This window comes from Staurois parvus, unplaced genomic scaffold, assembly GCF_062004578.1.
Source record: "Staurois parvus isolate SC_StPar_1 unplaced genomic scaffold, SC_StPar_1.0 ptg003510l, whole genome shotgun sequence".
In the NCBI taxonomy this organism is placed as follows: Eukaryota; Metazoa; Chordata; class Amphibia; order Anura; family Ranidae; genus Staurois; species Staurois parvus.
The window spans coordinates 270,532-292,500 of NW_028321306.1; the positions used below are offsets into that span (position 1 = coordinate 270,532).

The window sequence follows — 21,969 nt, forward strand, 5'->3', positions numbered from 1 at the left end:
AAGACCTCCACGTGGAGGTCTTCTTCTTCTTCATAGGGTACGATACCAGGAGCGGACTGACAATTCATGGGGCCCCCGGGCAATAGGAAATCATGGGGCCCCTGTGTCCTCACCCACACTCAAAAAAAGAATCTCATGGGGCCCCCTACTACACTGAAAAGGACTCTGAATGCAATATATAATTGTTGAGGATCCTACCCTATGAAGAAGAAGACCTCCACGTGGAGGTCTTCTTCTTCTTCATAGGGTACGATAACAGGAGCGGACTGACAATTCATGGGGCCCCCGGGCAATAGGAAATCATGAAGCCCCTGTGTCCTCGCCCACACTCAAAAAAAGAATCTCATGGGGCCCCCTACTGACCCTGGGCCCTCGGGCACTGCCGAATGCCTAAATGGTCAGTCTGCCCCTGTACGATACTCAACAATTGTATTTTGCATTCAGATGACATTGGCCCCCCCCGTTCAATCTGAACTCCGGGTATGATTTTTATTGTACGAGGTGGTATCAAAAAGGTTCGAGACTATGTTTTCGGGGTTGTGGCCATCGTGGAGATGTATTGCATATCTGGTGGTCGTGCCCGAGACTGTTTCGTTTTTGGTCTCGTGTGTTTGGCCTCCTTTTCACCTTGTTCCATCTCTCCATACGCCGGGATGCTCGGTATGCTTTGCTTCATTGCCCCATACCGGGCCTCTTGGCTCACCAGCAGAAGTTGGCTTCCTATCTGTTTTTATCCGCCACTAGAACAATTGCTCAGGCCTGGAAGAGTCCGTTTGTCCCTCTTCAGGGGGTGCGGGATCGTATGACCACTATGATGCTCAACGAATAGATGTCGAGTATCCGCAGCGACTCCCAACGGAAATTTTTGAAAATATGGGAGCCGTGGTTGCAATATGCCTTTCCCTCACTACCCCCGGCTAGTCTGGGGATGTAATGGCGTTCGGTATTGGCGCTCTTGGACCCCTGCTCTTTGCACCCCTTTTTTTTTTTCTCCCTCTTTCTTCCTTTTTTTCTCTCTCTCTGTTTTTGGTGTGACTAGACAGCTGCATTTAGTTGTTATAGTCAGTTACATTAATGTTTTGTAACTTATGTGCCATTGATAGCCCCTGCGTCGGCGTACCTTTTGCCCTGTTGGCGTTAGAGCACTGTTTTTCCCTTTTTGTTATTTTGCATTTTTTTTTTATCTGTGCAATTGATAGCCCCTGCGTGGGCGTGTTTTATTGTCTCTGTTTTATACTGTTTAAAATTAATAAAAACCATTGAAATAGAAAAAGGTTCGAGACTAGTTTTGTAACGCGCCAACAGATGGCAGCACAAAAGACATTGTCCTGTGTACATCGGGAGCTGTGCAACTGGAGCTATTCTGACCATGTCTGCTATTTCATTATGGACAGCAAGTTAGAACAAAGAGCAAATGTTGAATGCGGATTTCCTAAGTGGTTCCCGCTGGGTGCAGGATGGGGACAAGTGAGAGGCAGGGGCCCACTGTGCAGAGTGGTCGTGGGCGGGAGGGGTCACATGCAGGGGCGGACTGACCATTCGAGCACTCAGGCACTGCCCGAGGGCCCGGGGTCAGTAGGGGGCCCCATGAGATGCCCCTGGTACCTTTCATTGGCTTTTTCATAGGCTTTTTTGGGTGTGGGTGAGGACACAGGGGCCCCATGATCCCTTATTGCCCGGGGGCCCCATGAGTTGTCAGTCCGCCCCTGGTCACATGGTTGGCAGCACCATCTGTGATCTTTTTTTTTTCCCTGGTGCCCGGATTTCGACTCCCACACTGGATGATCTCCCTGCAAGTGAGTGAGGTGGAGTCACCTACAGTGTGCAGGGAGGTAATAGAGTTGGATGTGTACTTCAGCTTAATACAGCAACAAAAGTGAGACACATGCAAGATGGCGGAGCTTTTAAAGAAAGGGGAGGAAATGAGGGCAATGGAGGGGGGATTGTGTGTAGAGGTCAGAGGGGTGAAAGGGAGATGTGGATGGGAGGATGCAGAGGTAAGCAGCTGTGGAAGAATACTGAACTCTGCATTCTGTGCGTAATGCACTCCTGAAATCTGCACTCTGTACCTATTGTACCTTGAACTCTGCGCTCTATGTGTAGTGCACCCCTGAACTCTGCACTCTGTACATATCACACCCCTGAACTCTGCATAAAGCACACCCCTGAACTCTGTGCTCTGTGTGTACTGTACCCCCGAACTTTGCATGAAGCACACCCCAAACTCTTCACTCTGTGCAGCGCACCTTTGAACTCTTTGTGTAGTGCACCCCAAACTCTGCACTCTGTGTGTAGCGCACCCCTGAATTCTGCACTCTTTGTGTAGTGCACCCCAAACTCTGCACTTTGTGTGTAGTGCACCCTTAAACTCTGCACTCTGTGTGTAGTGCACCCCTAAACTCTGCATGAAACATGCCCCTGAACTCTGCACTCTGTGTGTAGCTCACCCCTGAACTCTGCACTTTGCGTGTAGCACACCCCTGAACTCTGCACTCTGCATGGAGTGCACCCCTGAACTCCTATCGCATGCACTGTGTTCTTCACTGTGGCGTGTAATGCACCTCTGAACTCTGCATGAAGCACACCCCAAACTCTGCAATCTGTGTGTGTAGAGCACCCCTGAACTCTGCACTTTGTGTAGTGCACCCCAAACTCTGCGTGTAGTGCACCCCTGAACTCTGCATGAAGCATACCCCTGAACTCTGTACGCTGTGTGTAGTGCAACCCTGAACTCTACATAAAGCGCACTCCCGATCGCTACACTCGGAGTGTAGCACACCTCCAAACTCTGCACTCTGTACGTAGCAAACCCTGAACTCTGCACTCTGAGTATCACGCACCCCTGAACTCTGCATGCAGTGCACCCTTGAACTTTGCGTTCTGTACGTAGCTCACCTCTGAACTCTGCAGGAAGCACACCCCTGAACTCTGCACTCTGTGTGTAGCGCACCCCTGAACTCTGCACTCTGTGTGTAGCGCACCCCTGAACTCTGCACTCTGTGTGTAGCGCACCCCTGCTCTCTTATCACATTCACTGTGTGCTTCACTGTGGGGTGTGTTTAGAAAAAAAAAATTGCAGAGCTATTCATCTTGCAGAGCTGCATTTATAATACTTTAGTTATGTGAGAATGCCTGCAAAATCAAATGTTACTAGGCTCTTTTCTCACCAGGTTGAATGTTCTTCATTTACAAGAATTGGAACACGAAAATACTGCCCTGTAGCCACTAGATGGAGCTAATGATTATAGGAAATAAATACTTATAGATTATACTGTAACTGTCAGCTTCATCTAATGTGCACAATGCAGTATTTTCCTGATTCTCATGAATGAAGAACATCCGACCTGGAGAGAAAAGAGCCTAGTAACATTCGATGTTGCCAGCATTCACACAGAATTGATGTAGATGCAGTTTTGCAGGACCAAAATCTCTGCAAATGTTTTATCAATACACCCCTCTGTGGTTTATCATCACCTAGTTAGAAACATCACAATGCACAAAAAAAAAGTATTAACTCGTGTTATCAATGTAAGTACAGCACGCTGTATTTCTTGTGTTATTTCACTGACTGATATGTCATTTTAACATTTACTACCATAAAACTTCTGTCAATTCTAAAAAGATAAGTAAAATATCACTTGGTGCTGCCTGGAGATGTTTGTGAGGTTCTGTGAGGTGTCTATTGAAAAGAGCAGAGAAGGAGGCTGTTTGATGTGCAGATAACCTACAAATTCATGAATACAAGTCTGATGTATGAGGAATAGGAGATTCAGTTAAATGTCCATTTCACGTGAAAAAAAAAAAATACACATTCCACGTCTATGTGACATTTATGAGAAAACCATTATGAAGGAAAGTAACAAATGCAGAGAAAATAAATTGACCCGTTAAGTATATCTAAAGCCAAAACATTTTTTCATTTTGTCCATTGACCCCATTGTTGGTTGGTTACAATCACTGTCAGGTATTTTTAACCATCTGTACCCCACTGGGGAGATTTCCCTTTACCTTCTGTCTTGTAGCTACAACAGGAAATGAGAGACATTCCCCCCAAAGTGAGGGTAATCTTCTTTTAGAACGGGGGTCTCCATACTTTTTAAACAAAGCGCCAGTTTACTGTCCTTCAGACATTGGGGGGGCAGACTGTGGCCAGTGTGAGTAGAAAATGACCCGGCATCATTTGGCATAAACAATGACTTGTTGGTCAGTGGGGGTAGGAAAATTATACAGTGGGGATCGAAAGTTTGGGCACCCCAGCTAAAAATTTGTATTAATGTGCATAAAGAAGCCAAGGAAAGATGGAAAAATCTCCAAAAGGCATCAAATTACAGATTAGACATTCTTATAATATGTCAACAAAAGTTAGTTTTTATTTCCATCATTTACACTTTCAAAATAACAGAAAACAAAAAAATTGCGTCTGCAAAAGTTTGGGCACCCTGCAGAATTTATAGCATGCACTGCCCCCTTTGCAAAGCTGAGACCTGCCAGTGTCATGGATTGTTCTCAATCATCGTCTGGGAAGACCAGGTGATGTCAATCTCAAAGGTTTTAAATGCCCAGACTCATCTGACCTTGCCCCAACAATCAGCACCATGGGTTCTTCTAAGCAGTTGTCTAGAAAACTGAAACTGAAAATAGATAGTTGATGCTCACAAAGCTGGAGAAGGCTATAAGAAGATAGCAAAGCGTTTTCAGATGTCAATATCCTCTGTTCGGAATGTAATTAAGAAATGGCAGTCATCAGGAAGAGTGGAAGTTAAAGCAAGATCTGGAAGACCAAGAAAAATATCAGACAGAACAGCTCGCAGGATTGTGAGAAAAACAATTCAAAACCCACGTTTGACTGCACGATCCCTCCAGAAAGATCTGGCAGACACTGGAGTTGTGGTACACTATTCCACTATAAAGAGATACTTGTACAAATATGGTCTTCATGGAAGAGTCATCAGAAGAAAACCTCTTCTACATCCTCACCACAAAAATCATCGTTTGAAGTTTGCAAATGAACATATAGACAAGCCTGATGCATTTTGGAAACAAGTTCTGTGGACCGATGAGGTTAAAATTGAACTTTTTGGCCGGAATGAGCAAAGGTACGTTTGGAGAAGAAGGGGCACAGAATTTAATGAAAAGAACCTCTGTCCAACTGTTAAGCATGGGGTTGGATCAATCATGCTTTGGGGTTGTGTTGCAGCCAGTGGCACAGGGAACATCTCACGAGTAGAAGGAAAAATGGATTCAATAAAATTTCAGCAAATTTTGGATGGTAACTTGATGCCATCTGTGAAAAAGCTGAAGTTAAAGAGAGGATGGCTTCTACAAATGGATAATGATCCTAAACACACCTCGAAATCCACGGGGGATTACATCAAGAGGCGTAAACTGAAGGTTTTGCCATGGCCTTCACAATCTTCTGACCTCAACATAATTGAAAATCTATGGATAGACCTTATAAGAGCCGTGCGTGACAGACAGCCCAGAAATCTCAAAGAACTGGAAGACTTTTGTAAGGAAGAATGGGCAAAGATACCTCAAACAAGAATTGAAAGACTCTTGGCTGGCTACAAAAAGCATTTACAAGCTGTGATACTTGCCAAAGGGGTCAGTACAAGATATTAACTCTGCAGGGGGCCCAAACTTTTGCAGACGCCATTTTTTTATTTTCTGTTATTTTGAAAGTGTAAATGATGGAAATAAAATCTAACTTTTGTTGACATATTATAAGAATGTCTAATCTGTAATTTGATGCCTTTTGGAGATTTTTCCATCTTTCCTTGGCTTCCTTATGCACAATAATACAAATTTTTAGCTGGGGTGCCCAAACTTTCGATCCCCACTGTATATTGGCTGTGGTCACTAGGAGCAGAAATTGTGCCCCATCTTTAGTAAGGAATAGTGCCCCATTGTTGGGGTCATTGGAGAGAATAATGCCCTATCGCTGGTGTCAGTAAAATATAAATTGCCCCAACATTGGTGTCAGTGGAAGGAATAGTGCCCCCTCATGACAACAATGGAAGGAATAGTGCCCTATCATTGGGGTCAGTGGGAAAAATAGTGCTCGTTTCATGAATGCCTACGTCAGTTATTTCCAACTTCTAGAACAGCCTTTCTCACCCTTTTTACCGCAGATGAACCCTTGAAATACTTTTCAGGTCTCAGGGAACCCCTGCTAAAACGAGTTCATTGGTGGTCATTGAGAAAAATTACCCTTTCGTTAGTGGTCAACGGGAAAAATGCAACACTCAAAGTGGTAGTCAGAATGCAACCTCTACAGACTGCTAAAAAAGATCATTGGCTTCATGCAACTGGCACTACCAAGTGGTGTTGGTCCTGGAACTATTCAGCCACCATCAAACAGGAGACTAATCAGCCACAGCTCAAGGAATCACTGGCAACCGATGGAGGAACCCCAGGGTTCCATGGAACCTTGGTTGAAAATGGCTGTTCTTTAGGAATCCCACCGAACATTGCACATGCATACTAACATTGGTCAAAGTTGGACCAATAGAACTATGTAAAAACTGCCATACTTAAATTTCATCTTCAAGATCTAGCGCAGCTCAGATTTCTCATATATTCAACATATATCTGTAAGAATATTCGCTGCTTCACCAGGAGGCCACGTGCTGTAGTGTATAGAAAGTTAAGAACGAATCTTCATAAAAGCACACAAGTTGTAAAGTGTATAAGGACTATGCTTGAACAGCAATAAGGCAAGACATAGATGAATCGATTTCCTTTCCTTCCACCACGGTTGGAATCGCTCGATTAAACATAGTCAGTTTTGATGGGGGAATGCCTCCTGCAGCACTATTGTGTTCTGCCGGGCATGGGGGGCCTAGGGAGCCTTACCGGTAGGCAGAATACAATGATTACTGCTAGTGGCTATAGCTGCTGGCATGTAATTGCATGTACAAAAATCCAGTCAACTTGGATCCATTCAACCTGCCCAGACGTGGATCGAAATTTGTACGGCCTCTGCTGAACTGGCTGAATTTTGATCCATACCGGAATTGGGTGTGGTACTTTACAGGGGCGGACTGACAACTCATGGGGCCCCCGGGCAATAGGGGATCATGGGGCCCCTGTGTCCTTGCCCAAACTCAAAAAATCCTGTGAAAGAGGTTCCAGAGGCATCTCATGGGGCCCCCTACTGACCCTGGGCCCTCGGGCAGTGCCCGAGTTTCCAAATGGTCAGTCTGCCCCTGGTACTCTATATATCAATGCCGGTATTGGCAACCACTGTATTCGAAAAAGGTGGATCTACACTCACCGGCCATTTTATTAGGTCCACCTTGCTAGTCCTGTGTTGGACCCCCTTTTGCCTTCAGAACTGCCTTCATTCTTCATGGCGTAGCTTCAACAAGGTGTTGGAAACATTCCTCAGAGATTTTGGTCCATATTACCATGAGTTCCTGTTACCTTTCTATCATCTCGAACCAGTCTGCCCATTCTCCTCTGACATCAGCAAGGCATTTTCCTCCACACAACTGCTGCTCACTGGATATTTTCTCTTTTTCGGACCATTCTCTGTAAACCCTAAAGATGGTTGTGCGTGAAAATCCCAGCAGATCAGCAGTTTTTGAAATCCTCAGACCAGCCGGTCTGGCACCAACAACCATGCCACGTTTAAAGTCGCGGAAATCCCCTTTCTTCGCGGTTTGAACTTCAGCAAGTCATCTTCACCACATCTAGATGCCTAAATGCATTGAGCTGCTGTTATGTGATTGGCTGATGAGAAATTTGTGTTACCAAGCAATTGAAGAGGTGGACCTAATAAAGTGGCCGATGAGAGTAAAGTATCGTTAAGCATACCTTTAAAAACCATTATTCACCAGAGCATTGAGTAGCTGTTCCCAGAGAGATACTCTGAGCTTTTATTCAACCGTCTGAATATGATATGAACCTTGACCTATGTTATTTATGTGGGAATACCAAGCATGGAGCTCCAAAGTGGTTTTCTAAGAGCAGCTTCCAACGTGCTACCACCCGGGTCAGAGTTCGGATAGTATGAGTAGAATTGTGGCTGGATAACTGTGACTAACCAAATACATCCTCTGTATTATATTCTTTACATCTCCTGTTTTCTTTGTGAAGATTTCAATCTTTACAAAGTGTTGTTTGGTGTTTGATCACGATACTCACGCATATGACCTTGGAGATTGTGGTTTATAAAGTACATAATGTGCCATTGACAAAAGTTTAACTCCATAGCGCTTCTGGCAGGAGAGCGGGATTTAGATTTCTGCTTAACCATGCGAGGACCAGACCGTTTTTTCAGTTTTCAGTGCCGTGATACTTTGACTGACAATTACTCTGTCAAGCAACACTGTACCAAAATTAATTTTATATTATTTTTTGAGACAGATGGAGCTTTCTTTTTTGTGTTATTCAACAGCAACTATTTTTTTTTTTAATCCGGTGTAGCACTACCCCCTTAGGAGTCGCTAAAGATTTGGGTCCCACTATAGTCACAGCAAGGCAACAAGCATTTCCTTTAGACCTTGCACACAGGACACAGTTAACAGTTCCGCAGCTTGTTTTTTTGGTATTTTTTAAAGGGTATACACATGGAAGATTAAAAATATTCTTCCCAAATACATTGACATATATATGAAATACTAAAATTTTGGCCGTATTTAATATATTAAAAAAAATTAAAAAAATACGGTGTATATATATATATATATATATATATATATATATATATATATATATATATACACCGTATGTTGAAATGCATTCTTATTACAAAATATATAAAAAATATTTGTAAAAATACATTTACATGCATACTACAATTTTGGCCATATTCAATATATTTAAGAAAAAATAAATAAATAAATAGATATATACAGTGAGGAACAGACGTATTTAAACACCCCTGCGATTTTGCAAGTTCTCCCACTTAGAAATCATGGAGGGGTCTGACATTCACATTGTAGGGCAAAGTGAAAAAAGCTCTGAGGAAGAAGGTACGTCCTTCGAAACGCGTCAGCTGTACTGAGTGTCTACCCCCATGATGGGATTCGCGCTGGCCTCTTGTTTCTGAAGTCCCTTGGAGGACTTACATGCCTGTTTTTATTCGCTGTTTGTGAGTACTATTCTTTTACTAATAAATTTTGGTTACTGAGGTAATGCGCAAGGTTGTTGCGCTTCTTGTTTTTTTCACTTTGCAGTATTGTTCGGGCTTCCCCAGCCTTGTTTTGGAGCTGCACGACCTTCTATGCTCTGGTGGTCATTTCGTTTGGGTTTGATTTCACCTACTCACCACCGGCCTGGGTCCTGGAGCGCAGGAGGAATCGTATTTTATTCACATTGTAGGTGCATTCCCACTCTGAGAGACAGAATTAAAAAAAAAATTCAGGCAATCACATTGTATGATTTGTAAAGAATGTATTTGTCTCGCACTGCTGAACAGAAGTATTTGAACCCCTGAGAAGATCCGTGTTAATATTTGGTACAGAAGCCTTTGTTTGCAATTCCAGAGGTCAGACGTCTCCTGTAGTTCCTTGACCAGGTTTGCACTGCAACAGGGATTTTGGCCCCCTCCTCCACACAGATCTCCTCTAGATCTGTCAGGTTTTGGGGCTGTCATTGAGCAACACGGAGTTTCAGCTCCCTCCAAAGATGTTCTATTGGATTTAGGTCTGGAGACTGGCTAGGCCACTCCAGAACCTTGATATGCTTCTTACGGAGCCATTCCTTGGTTCTCCTGGCTGTGTGCTTCGGGTCATTGTCATGTTGGAAGACCCAGCCACGACCCATCTTCAATGCTCTGACTGAGGGAAGGAGGTTGTTGCTCAAAATCTCACAATAAATGGCCCCATTCATCCTCTCCTTAATACAGTGCAGTCGTCCTGTCCCCTTCGCAGAAAAGCACCCCCAAAGCATGATGTTACCACCCCCATATGCTTCACAGTAGGGATGGTGTTCTTGGGATGCAACTCATCCTTCTTTTTCCTCCAAACACGACGAGTGAAGTTTAGACCAAAAAGTTCTACTTTGGTCTCCTCTGACCACATGATTTTCTCCAATGCCTCCTCTGGATCATCCAGATGGTCATTGGAAAACTTCAGACGGGCCTGGACATGTGATGACTTGAGAAGGGGAACCTTCCGTGCAATGCATGATTTGACACCATGACGGCGTAGTGTTCTACCGACAGTGACCTTTGGAACTGTGGTCCCAGCTCTCTTCATGTCATTGACCAGCTCCTCCCTTGTAGTTCTGGGCTGATTCCTCACCTTTCTTATCATCAGTGATACCCCACGAGGTGAGATCTTGCATGGAGCCCCAGTCCGAGGGAGACTGACAGTCTTCTTTAGCCTCTTCCATTTTCTAACAATTGCTCCAACAGTTGATCTATTTTCACCATGCTGCTTGGCAATTGCCCCGTAGCCCTTTCCAGCCTTGTGGAGGTCCACAATTTTGTCTCTGGTGTCTTCTGACAGCTCTTTAGTCTTGCCCATGGTAGTAGTTGGCGTCTGACTTACTGTGGGGTGGACAGGTGTCTTTAAAGAGCTCAGACAGGTGCTACTAAGTTAGATTAATGAGTAGAGGTGGACTTTTTAAAGGCACTGTAACAGGTCTTTGAGAGCCAGAATTCTTGCTGTTTCTTAAGTGTTCAAATACTTCTGTTCAGAAGTGCGAGACAAATACATTCTTTAAAAATCATACAATGTGATTTCCTGAAATATTTTTTTATTTCTGTCTCTCAGAGTGGGAATGCACCTGCAATGTGAATTTCAGACCCCTCCATGATTTCTAAGTGGGAGAACTTGCAAAATTGCAGGGGGTTCAAATATTTCTGTTCCTCACTGTATATATATATACACAATGTATGTTGAAATGTGTTCCTATTACCAAATATATGAAAAATATTTTTAAAAATAAATTTTCAAATATAATATATGTCCTTAAAAATGCATTTATGGTCTACATTTTTGGAATGCATTTACAAATGTATGTAAAAAAAAAAAAAAAATAATATATATATATATATATATATATTGAATATGGCCCAAATTGTAGTATTTCAAATATATTTTTCTTCCATCACAATTACTAGTATTAATTAATTAACAAATCCAATATATATATACCATGGTTTGTAGACACTACAACTTTCACTCAAACCGATCAATATACAGTGAATGAGATTTTTTTTTACCAAAGATGTAGCACAGTACATTTTGGCTAAAATTTATCAAGAAATTGGATTTCTTTTTCTAATATATGTTTTATAACAGAAAGTAAAAAAAAATTATATATATATACTCAATACTCACCCCCATACTCAAAAAACCCTCCCTTGACCCCACTGACCTAAACAACCTTAGACCCATCTCCCTGCTGCCATTCACTTCCAAGCTCCTTGAGCGCTTAGCCTACAATCCCCTAAGCGCCCACCTAACTGATAACAACCTCCTCGACCCCCTACAGTCCGGCTTCCGTCCCCAACATTCCACCGAAACTGCCCTACTTAAAATCACTAACGACCTGCTAACCGCCAAAGCTAATGGCCACTACTCAGTCCTGCTCCTCGACCTCTCCGCGGCCTTCAACACAGTTGACCACCCCCTCCTCCTTACTAAACTGCACTCCTTTGGCGTCAGGGACGCTGCTCTCTCCTGGTTCTCCTCCTACCTATCCCAACGCTCCTTCAGCGTCACCTACAATGCTGCCACCTCCCCCTCCCTCTCCCTCTCTGTTGGGGTCCCCCAAGGCTCTGTCCTCGGACCCCTCCTCTTCTCCATCTACACCTCCTCCCTGGGCAAACTGATACACTCCCACGGCTTCAACTACCACCTCTATGCCGACGACACACAAATTTACCTCTCCACCCCCCACCTCACCCCCTCGGTCTCCGCCCGCATCACCCACCTCCTAAACGACATAGACTGGATGTCGTTTCATTTCCTCAAGTTAAACCTGTCCAAAACCGAGCTCCTAGTTTTCCCCCCAGCCCACCCCCCCCCCTATTCTCTCCATCACGACTATCAACGCCACCATCAATCCCACCCCACACGCCAAAGTCCTGGGTGTCACCCTGGACTCAAACCTTTCCTTCCAACCTCATGTCCAATCACTATCAAAGTCATGCAGGCTCCACCTCCGCAACATCTCCAAGGTACGCACCTTCCTCACCCCAGACACCACCAAACAACTCATACACTCCCTTATTATCGCACGCCTGGACTACTGCAACTCCCTTCTCACCGGCCTACCCAAACACATGCTATCCCCACTCCAGTCTATCCTGAACTCAGCGGCCAGACTCATCCACCTCACCAACCTCTCCGCTTCTGCCACCCTCCTCTGTTATTCCCTCCACTGGCTCCACCCCCCTCTGCCAATCCCTCCACTGGCTCCCGATTGCCCAACGCATTAAATTCAAATTACTAACTCTGACATACAAAGCCATTCACAACTCCACCCAAACTACCTAACTGACCTGATACCCAAATACTACCCTACCCGTGCCCTTCGCTCCTCACAGGACCTCCTACTCTCCAGCTCCCTGGTCTCCTCCTCCCACGCCCGACTGCAGGACTTCTCCAGGACTTCCCCCATTCTCTGGAACTCCCTACCCCAATCCATCAGACTGTCACCTACCCTCCTCACCTTCAGGTGCACCCTAAAAACCCACCTCTTCAGGGAAGCCTACCCCACCCTCACCTAACAACCGATCTCCTTCACTCCTCCTACCACTCCATCCCCCACAGCCACTTCCTCCTGTACCACTATCCCCTCCCTCCTAGATTGTAAGCTCCAAAGAGCAGGGCCCTCGAACCCCTCGTGTATTGTATTGTACTGTATTGTCTCATGTTCTGTCCCCCTTGCTAATGTACAGCGCTGAGCAAACCCTTTGGCGCTATATAAATACTGTATAATAATAATAATAATATAAAACCTGATGGCGATGAAATCCCGTCAAAAGAAAGATCTGTTTGTGTGAAACAAATTACCACCTGTCTGGAGTTTGCATGTTCTCCCTGTGCCTGCGTGGGTTTTCTCTAGGTACTCCAGACCCATGCTGGTAGGTTATTGTTTTCTGTCTAAATTAGTATGTATGAATGTGAGTTAGGGACCTTAGATTGTACGCCCCTTGAGGGTTAGGGACTGATGTGAATGTACAATATATATGTAAAGTTGCGTAAATTGATGGCGATATATAAGTACCTGAAATAAATAAACTAAAATGTCATTTGTGTACAGTGTTGCATGTCCGCACAATTGTCAGTTAAAGTAGTGCAGTGCCAAATAGAAAAGAAAATGGACTGGTCATATGAGGGGGGGGAGGTGAAATCTTCCAGAACTCAAGTTTTGTTGAATATACTTTAAAACGCATATTTGGTACCTTTTGGAGGATCTGGGTGTTTTAGTGCAGCCGCTACCAGATGGTGGTTTGTTTTCCTCTCTCCTTTATGATTCTTCTTTTTACTTTATTTTTAATAACAGCAATAAAAATCTAGGGATTTTAAAGGATACGTTCCCCTTTTGTGACATGTTACCGCCCCCCCCCCCCCCCCGCAAACTCCACCCCCCACCCCGCTCCCCCGATGCAACAGCTAGCAGGAGATCTTCTCCTCCACTAGCTGTCACTATTTTTTTAAAAACGAGGGTTTCGCCCGCCTAACCACGTCACCCCTTCACAGTGTTCAGTGAATGGAAAGACTACAAGTCAGTAAACTACCACGGGCGCTGTGGTAGTTCATTGATTCTTCCTGTACGAGGTACGAGCACACAGGTTACACTGACAGTCTGCAGGAGACCTGCATGGCACCAGCAATCTAATGAACACGGTTGCAATGCATTCCAGGCTCCTAAAAGTAAAATAGTAATTTGCACATTTTATTTACCTGCAAAAAAACAGGCATATATATATATATATATATATATATATATATATTATATATATATTTATTATTATTTTTTTATTTATTTTATATATATATATATATATATATATATATATTTATTTATTTATTATTTTTTTATTTATTTTATATATATATATATATATATATATATATATATGTGTATGTATAAATAATAGAAAAAACTTTCTGCACTGCTATAGGTATAGATAGGTCTATTGAAAAAAAACTGAAAACATCTAGACCTAGACACCACTAGCACAAGGAAACAAAACAAATAAAATGGTGTTGCGCTAATATCAATAGTACAAATATATATACTAAAGTATATATATAGAGCTGTACCTTGGAATTCAATGCTTTCTCTGGGACGTTTCGTAATGCGAAAACTTCATAAACTTCATAAACCAAAATGCGGTTTCCCATAAGAATGCATTAAAAACCAATTAATCCGTTCTAGAGGTCAGAAAAAAGTTTAAAATAAAAAGTTGCTGTCAGTGCCAGTTTTTAAATGTAATTACCGGCTTTTTTTTTTTTTTTTTTACAATAGCTCAGAGAATTAGTTGTCACTTTCCCCCCAGCTATAAGAAACAAAGTTTCCTTTTATTTCATTTCCCAGAGTTAAAAGAAACAATGTTTCCTTTTAGTGTCTTAAAAGAAACAAAGTTTCCTTTTGTTCCAGGGAAAGTGACAGCTTTGAGCTATAGTGAGCTATAATGAAGCTGTGAGCTATAGTGAAGAAAATAAAAACCCGGTAATTACATTTAAAAATCGGCACCGACGTACACTTCGTATTGCGAAATTAGTAAAAAATTTGTAAACCGAGGCATTATTTTCAATGGATTTTCATTCGTAAACCGAAAATTACGTTAACCGAGGCGTTCATAAACCGCGGTATGCCTGTGTGTATATGATATATATATTAATAGTGATTAGCACACATGCCATGCAGTAATTGGGTCATGGGTTCAATTCCCAACCATGGCGCCTCCTGCATGGAGTTTGCATGTTCTCCCTGTGTTTGCGTGGGTTTCCTCCCACACTCCAAAGACATGCTGGCAGGTTAATTGGTTCCTGTCTAAATTGTCCTAGTTTCATCCCTGGACATGTGGGATCTCCTGCATGGTGGGGGTTGGGGAAAGACCTGGCAACCTACCCTGTAAAATAATTGCTTACAGGAAGAAGTCGCTTACAGGTGACGGTCCATGCAATTGCCAAGGGTCGGACACGACTGAATGGATAGATGGATGGATGGATGGATAGATAGATAGATAGATAGATTTTTTTTTAAATTATTATTGTATATTTTTGTTTGCTAAAAGGTGAACTTGTCCTTTTCATCGATTCATCATTTTATCAGAAACCATAAAAAAAAATTTTTTTTTTTGCTTCAAATATGCTTTAGGTCTGGTGAAGGATCTTGGACCTGTAAGAATTCAGAATGTTGCCTTTGATACCTTAGTGTGAACTTTCTTCTTTATACCGCAGTGTGTCCAAGCGGGAGGTATGGAAGAGGCTGTTCAGAATTCTGCACGTGCAGCAACAACTCCACCTGTAACCCCATTGACGGCTCATGCCAGTGCTACCCCGGCTGGATTGGCAGCGACTGCTCTGATGGTAAACTCACTTGCATGGTGCCATTAAACAATGAATATGTCCCATGTTCCAACCCTTAAGACCTAATGAGCATTTAACCCTTACAGTATGTGTGGGGGGGGGGGGCTCTCTTAGACCTTTGTCCCCTGCCCTCCACTCCAGCCAACCAAGGACTGGGCTGTACTTGATATGCTTTTTACCAGCTCATCAGCCAGCAGTTAGCCAGCTCTGAACCCGGAAGTACTCGGAGCTGAGCACTTCCGGTTTTCACTACAGAAGAGATCCATTCCTCGAGCTCCTCCCACTCTCCATCCTGACACTACTTACAATGGCATACCTCCCAACTGTCCTTGATTTCGAGGGACTGTCCCTCATTTGCAACAAAGTCCCTCTGCCCCCCTTCCTCTTTTTTGTCCCTCAGTTTGGTCTCATCTATATAATTGTCTATAAAATGAACTATTTATCTATTAAATACAGTTTTACGGCGCTAAAACCTTCATCCAGTTTCTAATTTGCTGCATTTGTAAATTCCAAAAGCCAATATAAAGGAATAGTAGCAGTAAAAAAAAGCACTTCTGGGTTTAAAGTGATATTAAAGGCTTAAATTAAAAAAAAATAACAAACACGTCATGCTTTTGCACAGAGCAGCCCAGATCCTCCTCTTCTTGGGTTCCCAGCCAGTTCTCCTGGCCCCTCCCTCCTGTCAGGTGTCCCCACAGCAAGCTGCTTGCTATGGGGGCACCAGCTGCTCCGTGTGTCCATTCACATATCTAGCCATGGCTCGGCCCCACCCCCCCTTCTCATTGGCTCACTAGCTGTGATTGACAGCAGCAGGAGCCAATGGCTTAGCCAATGAGGATAGGGAGTCCCGGGATTGCCGAGACTCCAGAGCACATCGCTGGAATGAGAGGAGGCTTAAATGAGTATTAGGAGGGACTGGGGGGGATGCTGCAGACAGAAGGTTTTTTACCTTCATGCATAGAATGCATGAAGGTAAAAAAAACCTTGGGCCTTTACAATCACTGTTAAAGTCCTATTTTTTAGAATTTTCCTTTAAGGGGGGTGTGGCACGGGGCGTGGCCTACACTTACATTCTTTTGCCAGTAGGTGTCCCTCATTCCCATCTTAGAAAGTTGGGAAGTAGGCAATGGTCCCAGAGGTACAGGAGAGCCCAGAAAACACGGTGAGGCAAGAAGGAAGGGGAATGCTGCAGTAAAAGAGTAAAAGTAATCCGGAGGCTCTAGAGCCACCCAGATCACTTTTATGGAAAAGCCTATATAACCGACCTATGAACGGCTTGTGATTAATTGAGAAGAACTTCTGTCTTCGATCTTACATAGTTACATAGTTAGTCTGGCTGAAAAAAGACAAAAGTCCATCCAGTTCAGCAATTTAAAAAAAAAAAAGTTATAATCCTACACCCACAGCTGATCTGGCTTTCATCTCTTGTATCCTGAAGCCCAGTGGTGTACTTAGGTTTTGTGCTGCCCTAGGCAATAAAAAATTGTGCTCCCCCACCCATCCCCTTTCTCAGACAGCATTTCACCTCCCTCAAGCTGGGCTCCCGCTCCCATCCACAGCCAGCACCAGGGGCGGACTGACTATTCAAGCACTCGGGTACTGCCTGTGGGCCCGGGGTCAGTGAGGGGCCCCATGAGATGCCCTTGGTACCTTTCATTTGCTTTTTCATAGGCTTTTTTGGGTGTGGGTGAGGACACAAGGGTCCCATGATCTCCTATTGCCCATGGGCCCCATGAATTGTCAGTCCGCTCCTGGCCAGAACCCTCCACTCCCCTTTCCCCAGATCCCCGCACAGACTATGGGCAGAGCCGAGCTCAGGCATCACTCCCATCCACAACCAGCACCCTCCACTCCGCTCTCCCCAGATCCCCGCACAGACTATGGGCAGAGCCGAGCTCAGGCATCACTCCCATCCACAACCAGCACCCTCCACTCCGCTCTCCCCAGATCCCCGCACAGACTATGGGCATAGCCGAGCTTGGGGCAGCATTCACCGATCAGCAGAAGCCCCTCCCCCATCCGACCGCTTGGCCCCTCCTCTCTACCAGCTCCAGCCTGCATGTGCCCTGCAGATCCCGCGACCAACGTCCTCTCGCAAATCGGATCCCATGTAGCGGAGACCGCTGCAAGCCTGCACACATAACGGCTCCTGTGTGCCACTGCCACACGTGTTGCACTTCTGCCAGGGAGGGCGCCGCCCCCTTAAAAAATGTCGCCCGAGGCAAACGCCTTGTTTGCCTTGCGATAAACCTGCCCCCGCTGAAGCCGGAGCTAGGCCACCATTTGGTATTTTAAGCAGCTATGATCAGGACAGGTTCTCTTTAACAAAGCAGTGGTTTTGATTGGACTAACATTCCTTTTTTTATGTTGCATTTTTTTTTTTCCGACAGAATGTCCTCCCGGTCTCTGGGGCCCAGACTGCATCCACACATGTAACTGTCACAACGATGCTGATTGCAGCGCCTACGACGGGGAGTGTAAATGCACGCCTGGATGGACGGGGCTGTACTGTACACAGAGTAAGAACTGTTTTATATATTGATTATGTCCTGAGCTCTCTGCTGCCTTCCAATAACCTGCCTAGATGTACTACTCTGCGCTCAGACTGATAGAACCCCCTACAGCCCGTAGTCTCCAGTATGTGGGTACTTGTCGGTGATAACTACACATCTACATCTCAACATTACTCATCAGAAAACAGATAGAAAAGACACAGATCACTGCATTTCTGTCATCTTTAGAATATTTTTTTAAATGCAAGCAGTGTATCTGAATTTGACCTGGTATCAGTCTCATGCAGTCCCTGTCCAGGAAGGAAGAAGCAGCACAAGGAGCCGACGGGTTCATGCTGATAGGGGGAGAGAGCAGAGTGATGGAGAGATGAGCTCATCGCTGTGCTGCTTCTCCTTCACGGTCCAATTACAGGTTGAATGAGGCTGGTCTTCAGTCTGAGGACATCTAATGGCAGATAAAAGTACTGCAGGAACAATCTGTGGTTTGCTTAGCTGGTTTTATTTAATAGTTTAATGTGTTTATTTCCCTTTATCCTATTTTTGGGCTAGAGCTCTGCTTTAACAACATAAATGTCTAGAGAGTGACTGCAGTTTGGGGCTTCATCCTGGTTGCTGCACTAATAACCAGAATGGTGGCCTGTAATATAGACGTTGACTTTCTTCTTCTTCGCTTACCATCCAGTCATCCTTCTAGGCCAGAGGTCTCCAAACTGCGGCCCGAGGGCCAAACCAAGATTATATGCGGCCCGCAGCCTAGGGTGAGTGGTGTATCTCTCTGTTCTCCCACCTGAGTCTCACTTCAGGTCAACAGAGTTCTGCTTCTGCACCCCCCCCCCTCCAGTCTCCAGCACAGGGTCCCCCTTCTGCACTGTAATCATTGGTTTCTAGGACCGCCAGCATCCTAGCAACCAATTATGAGCTTGCCCCAGCATTCAGAGAAGGATAGAACCTCCGGCCAAAACTGTCTTTCCTTTGCCTGCTGCTAGAGCTTCCTGTCTTTTGGCTCCAGCCGTACCGCTACATGCTGCAAGTGTAAGGCAAGGGTGGATCCTGGTGTAAGGGGGGGGGCTCTGATGTTGTGGGTGGTGACTTTGATGGGAACACTGATGTAAAGGGGGACTCTGATGAGAATCCTTATGTAAATGGTGGGACTCTGATGAAGACCCTGATGTAAGCGAGGACTCTGATGTGGACTCTGATGTAAGGGGGAAGACCCTGATGAGAACACTGATGTAGGAAGACTCTGATGAGAATGCTGATGTAAAGTAGGACTCTGATGAGAACACTGGTGGAGGGGGGGGGGAGGTGTAGATATGGGACTCTCACGGAGACCCTGATGTAGGTACTTGATGTAGGTAGTACTCTGGTGTGGACTCTGATTTAAGGGAAACGCTGATGAGAACATTGATGTAAGGGGGACTCTGAGGAGAATGCTGATGTAAAGTAGGACTCTGATGAGAACACTGGTGGAGGGGGGGGGAGGTGTAGATATGGGACTCTCACGGAGAACCTGATGTAGGTACTTGATGTAGGTAGTACTCTGGTGTGGACTCTGATTTAAGGGAAACGCTGATGAGAACATTGATGTAAGGGGGACTCTGAGGAGAATGCTAATGTAAAGTAGGACTCTGATGAGAACACTGATGTAAGGGGGCTCTGATGAGAACACTGATGTAAGGGGGACTCTGAGGAGAATGCTGATGTAAAGTAGGACTCTGATGAGAACACTAGTGGAAGGGGGGGACTCTGTTGGGGATTCTGATGAGAACACTGATGTAAGGGGGGCTCTGATGAGAACACTGATGTAAGGGGGACTCTGTTGGGGATTCTGATGAGAACACTGATGTAAGGGGGACTCTGATGAGAACACTGATGTAAGGGGAACTCTGAGGAGAATGCTGATGTAAAGTAGGACTCTGATGAGAACACTAGTGGAAGGGGGGGACTCTGTTGGGGATTCTGATGAGAACACTGATGTAAGGGGGGCTCTGATGAGAACACTGATGTAAGGGGGACTCTGTTGGGGATTCTGATGAGAACACTGATGTAAGGGGGACTCTGAGGAGAATGCTGATGTAAAGTTGGACTCTGATGAGAACACTGGTGGAAGGGGGGACTCTGCTGGGGATTCTGATGAGAACACTGATGTAAAGGTTGGGACTCTCACGGAGACCCTGATGTAAGTAGTACTCTGGTGTGGACTCTGATGTAAGGGGAACTCTGATGAGAACACTGATGTAATTGGGACTCAGATGATGAACCTGATGTAAGGGGGAACTCTGATGTAAGTGAAAATCTGATGGAGACTGTGTTGTAAGAGGAGACTCTGATGGGGACTCTGACATAAGATGGACTCTAATGAGAACACTGATGTAAAGGGGGGACTCTGATAAGGACCCTGATTTAAGGGGGGATGGGCTCTGGCGGAGACCCTTCTGTAAGGGGGGACTTTGATATGGACTCTGATATAAGGGAGATCCTGATGTAAGTAAGAACTCTGATGGAGACCCTGATGTAAAGGGGAACTCTGATGGAGAACCCTGATGTAAGGAGGAACTCTGATGGAGACCCTGATGTAAAGGGGAACTCTGATGGAGAACCTGGTGTAAGGAGGAACTCTGATGGAGACCCTGGTGTAAGGAGGAACTCTGATGGAGACCCTGATGTAAAGGGGAACTCTGATGGAGACCCTGATGTAAGGAGGAACTCTGATGGAGACCCTGGTTTGAGGAAGAACTCTGATGGAGACCCTGAAGTAAAGGGGAACTCTGATGGAGACCCTGAAGTAAAGGGGAACTCTGATGGAGAACCCTGATGTAAGGAGGAACTCTGATGGAGACCCCTGATGTAAAGGGGAACTCTGATGGATACCCTGATGTAAAGGGGAACTCTGAAAGGGATAGTGATTTTAAGGGAAACTCCGATGTGGACTCTGATGAAAGGGGGACTCTGATGAGGAAGATGCAGTCTGAATTTTCGTTTTTTCGCAGGTAATTAGATGCAGGATGGAATTCACGTAATTCATGTAAATTTGAAAATTCTGAAAGCTGAACTCACTTTGACTTGCCCAATCCTTCACTTCCTCATGCTCCCTCCAGGTCCCTGCAGCCTCTTCTCCCCCATGCTCTGGGTATCTCAGGTCCTCTGATGTCATCAAGTCCAATTCAGAGCCCATAGCCCTGCACTGGAGCATGGGACTGTCGAGGAGAGCGGTGGATGCTGGAGGCGGAGAATCAGGTTAAGAGATGGCGGAGAATCAGCTTTTCGCACCCCTCTAGTCCTATATGGGCATTTAACCCTTGCAGCTAACCAAGCGTAATTCTTGACCCTAGGCAAGAAACGCAGAAGTGCTGCTCGGCATAACAAATAAATTACATTGTAAAAGGAATAAAAGTGCATTTAGGGGAGAGGGAGGAGGAGGATGCAGGGCAGCAGAACGTGACCTTTAGGATTTATTCACACCAGATGCGGTGGGACCGCGTAGGATGGCTACTGCAGCGCAGCCCCACCTTGTCTAATATGGGCCTGGTTCTCAGCACTGCCTTGCGCCGGCGTGCGCTGAAAAGGTGTCGTTACAAAAAAAACAGTTTTATGGTGTCATTAAATCCACATCATTGTAAACTATCAATAAATTCTGTATTCCATGCTGTTCACACTCACTCAGTCACTATGGGATTCATTTTATGTATTCTGCAAAAGCCTGGTTGATCCTGCTGTTCTCTGTCTCCCCCTCCTGGCCGTGTCCCCAATGTAGTTGGAGATTTTACATAGCAGTGTTGGCAGCTAGTGCACATGCTCAGTTTTCAGTGAGTTTCTATGCTGAGCATTTCCTCCCTATCACATCTGAGCAGCCCATGTGACTATAGAGTGGGCGTATACACAGTGATATATGACAACCCACTCCCTCTTCCTCCATGCCGACTAATTAGCTAAACACAATGGGGGGGGGGTGA

At 44.9% G+C, this 21,969-nt stretch overlaps 1 protein-coding gene across 1 annotated transcript in view; it reads left to right on the top strand.

Annotated features, from left to right (window-relative positions):
- LOC149427762 (uncharacterized) overlaps positions 1-21,969 on the top strand; it is a gene marked incomplete at its 5' end in the record, with an annotated part of 460,704 nt that overhangs the window by 228,094 nt on the left and 210,641 nt on the right. Inside the window, 2 exons of the mRNA XM_089667692.1 lie at positions 15,375-15,503; positions 17,894-18,022. Of these exons, the coding sequence (XP_089523818.1) occupies positions 15,375-15,503; positions 17,894-18,022 (258 nt within the window). The remainder of the gene's footprint in view (positions 1-15,374; positions 15,504-17,893; positions 18,023-21,969) is intronic.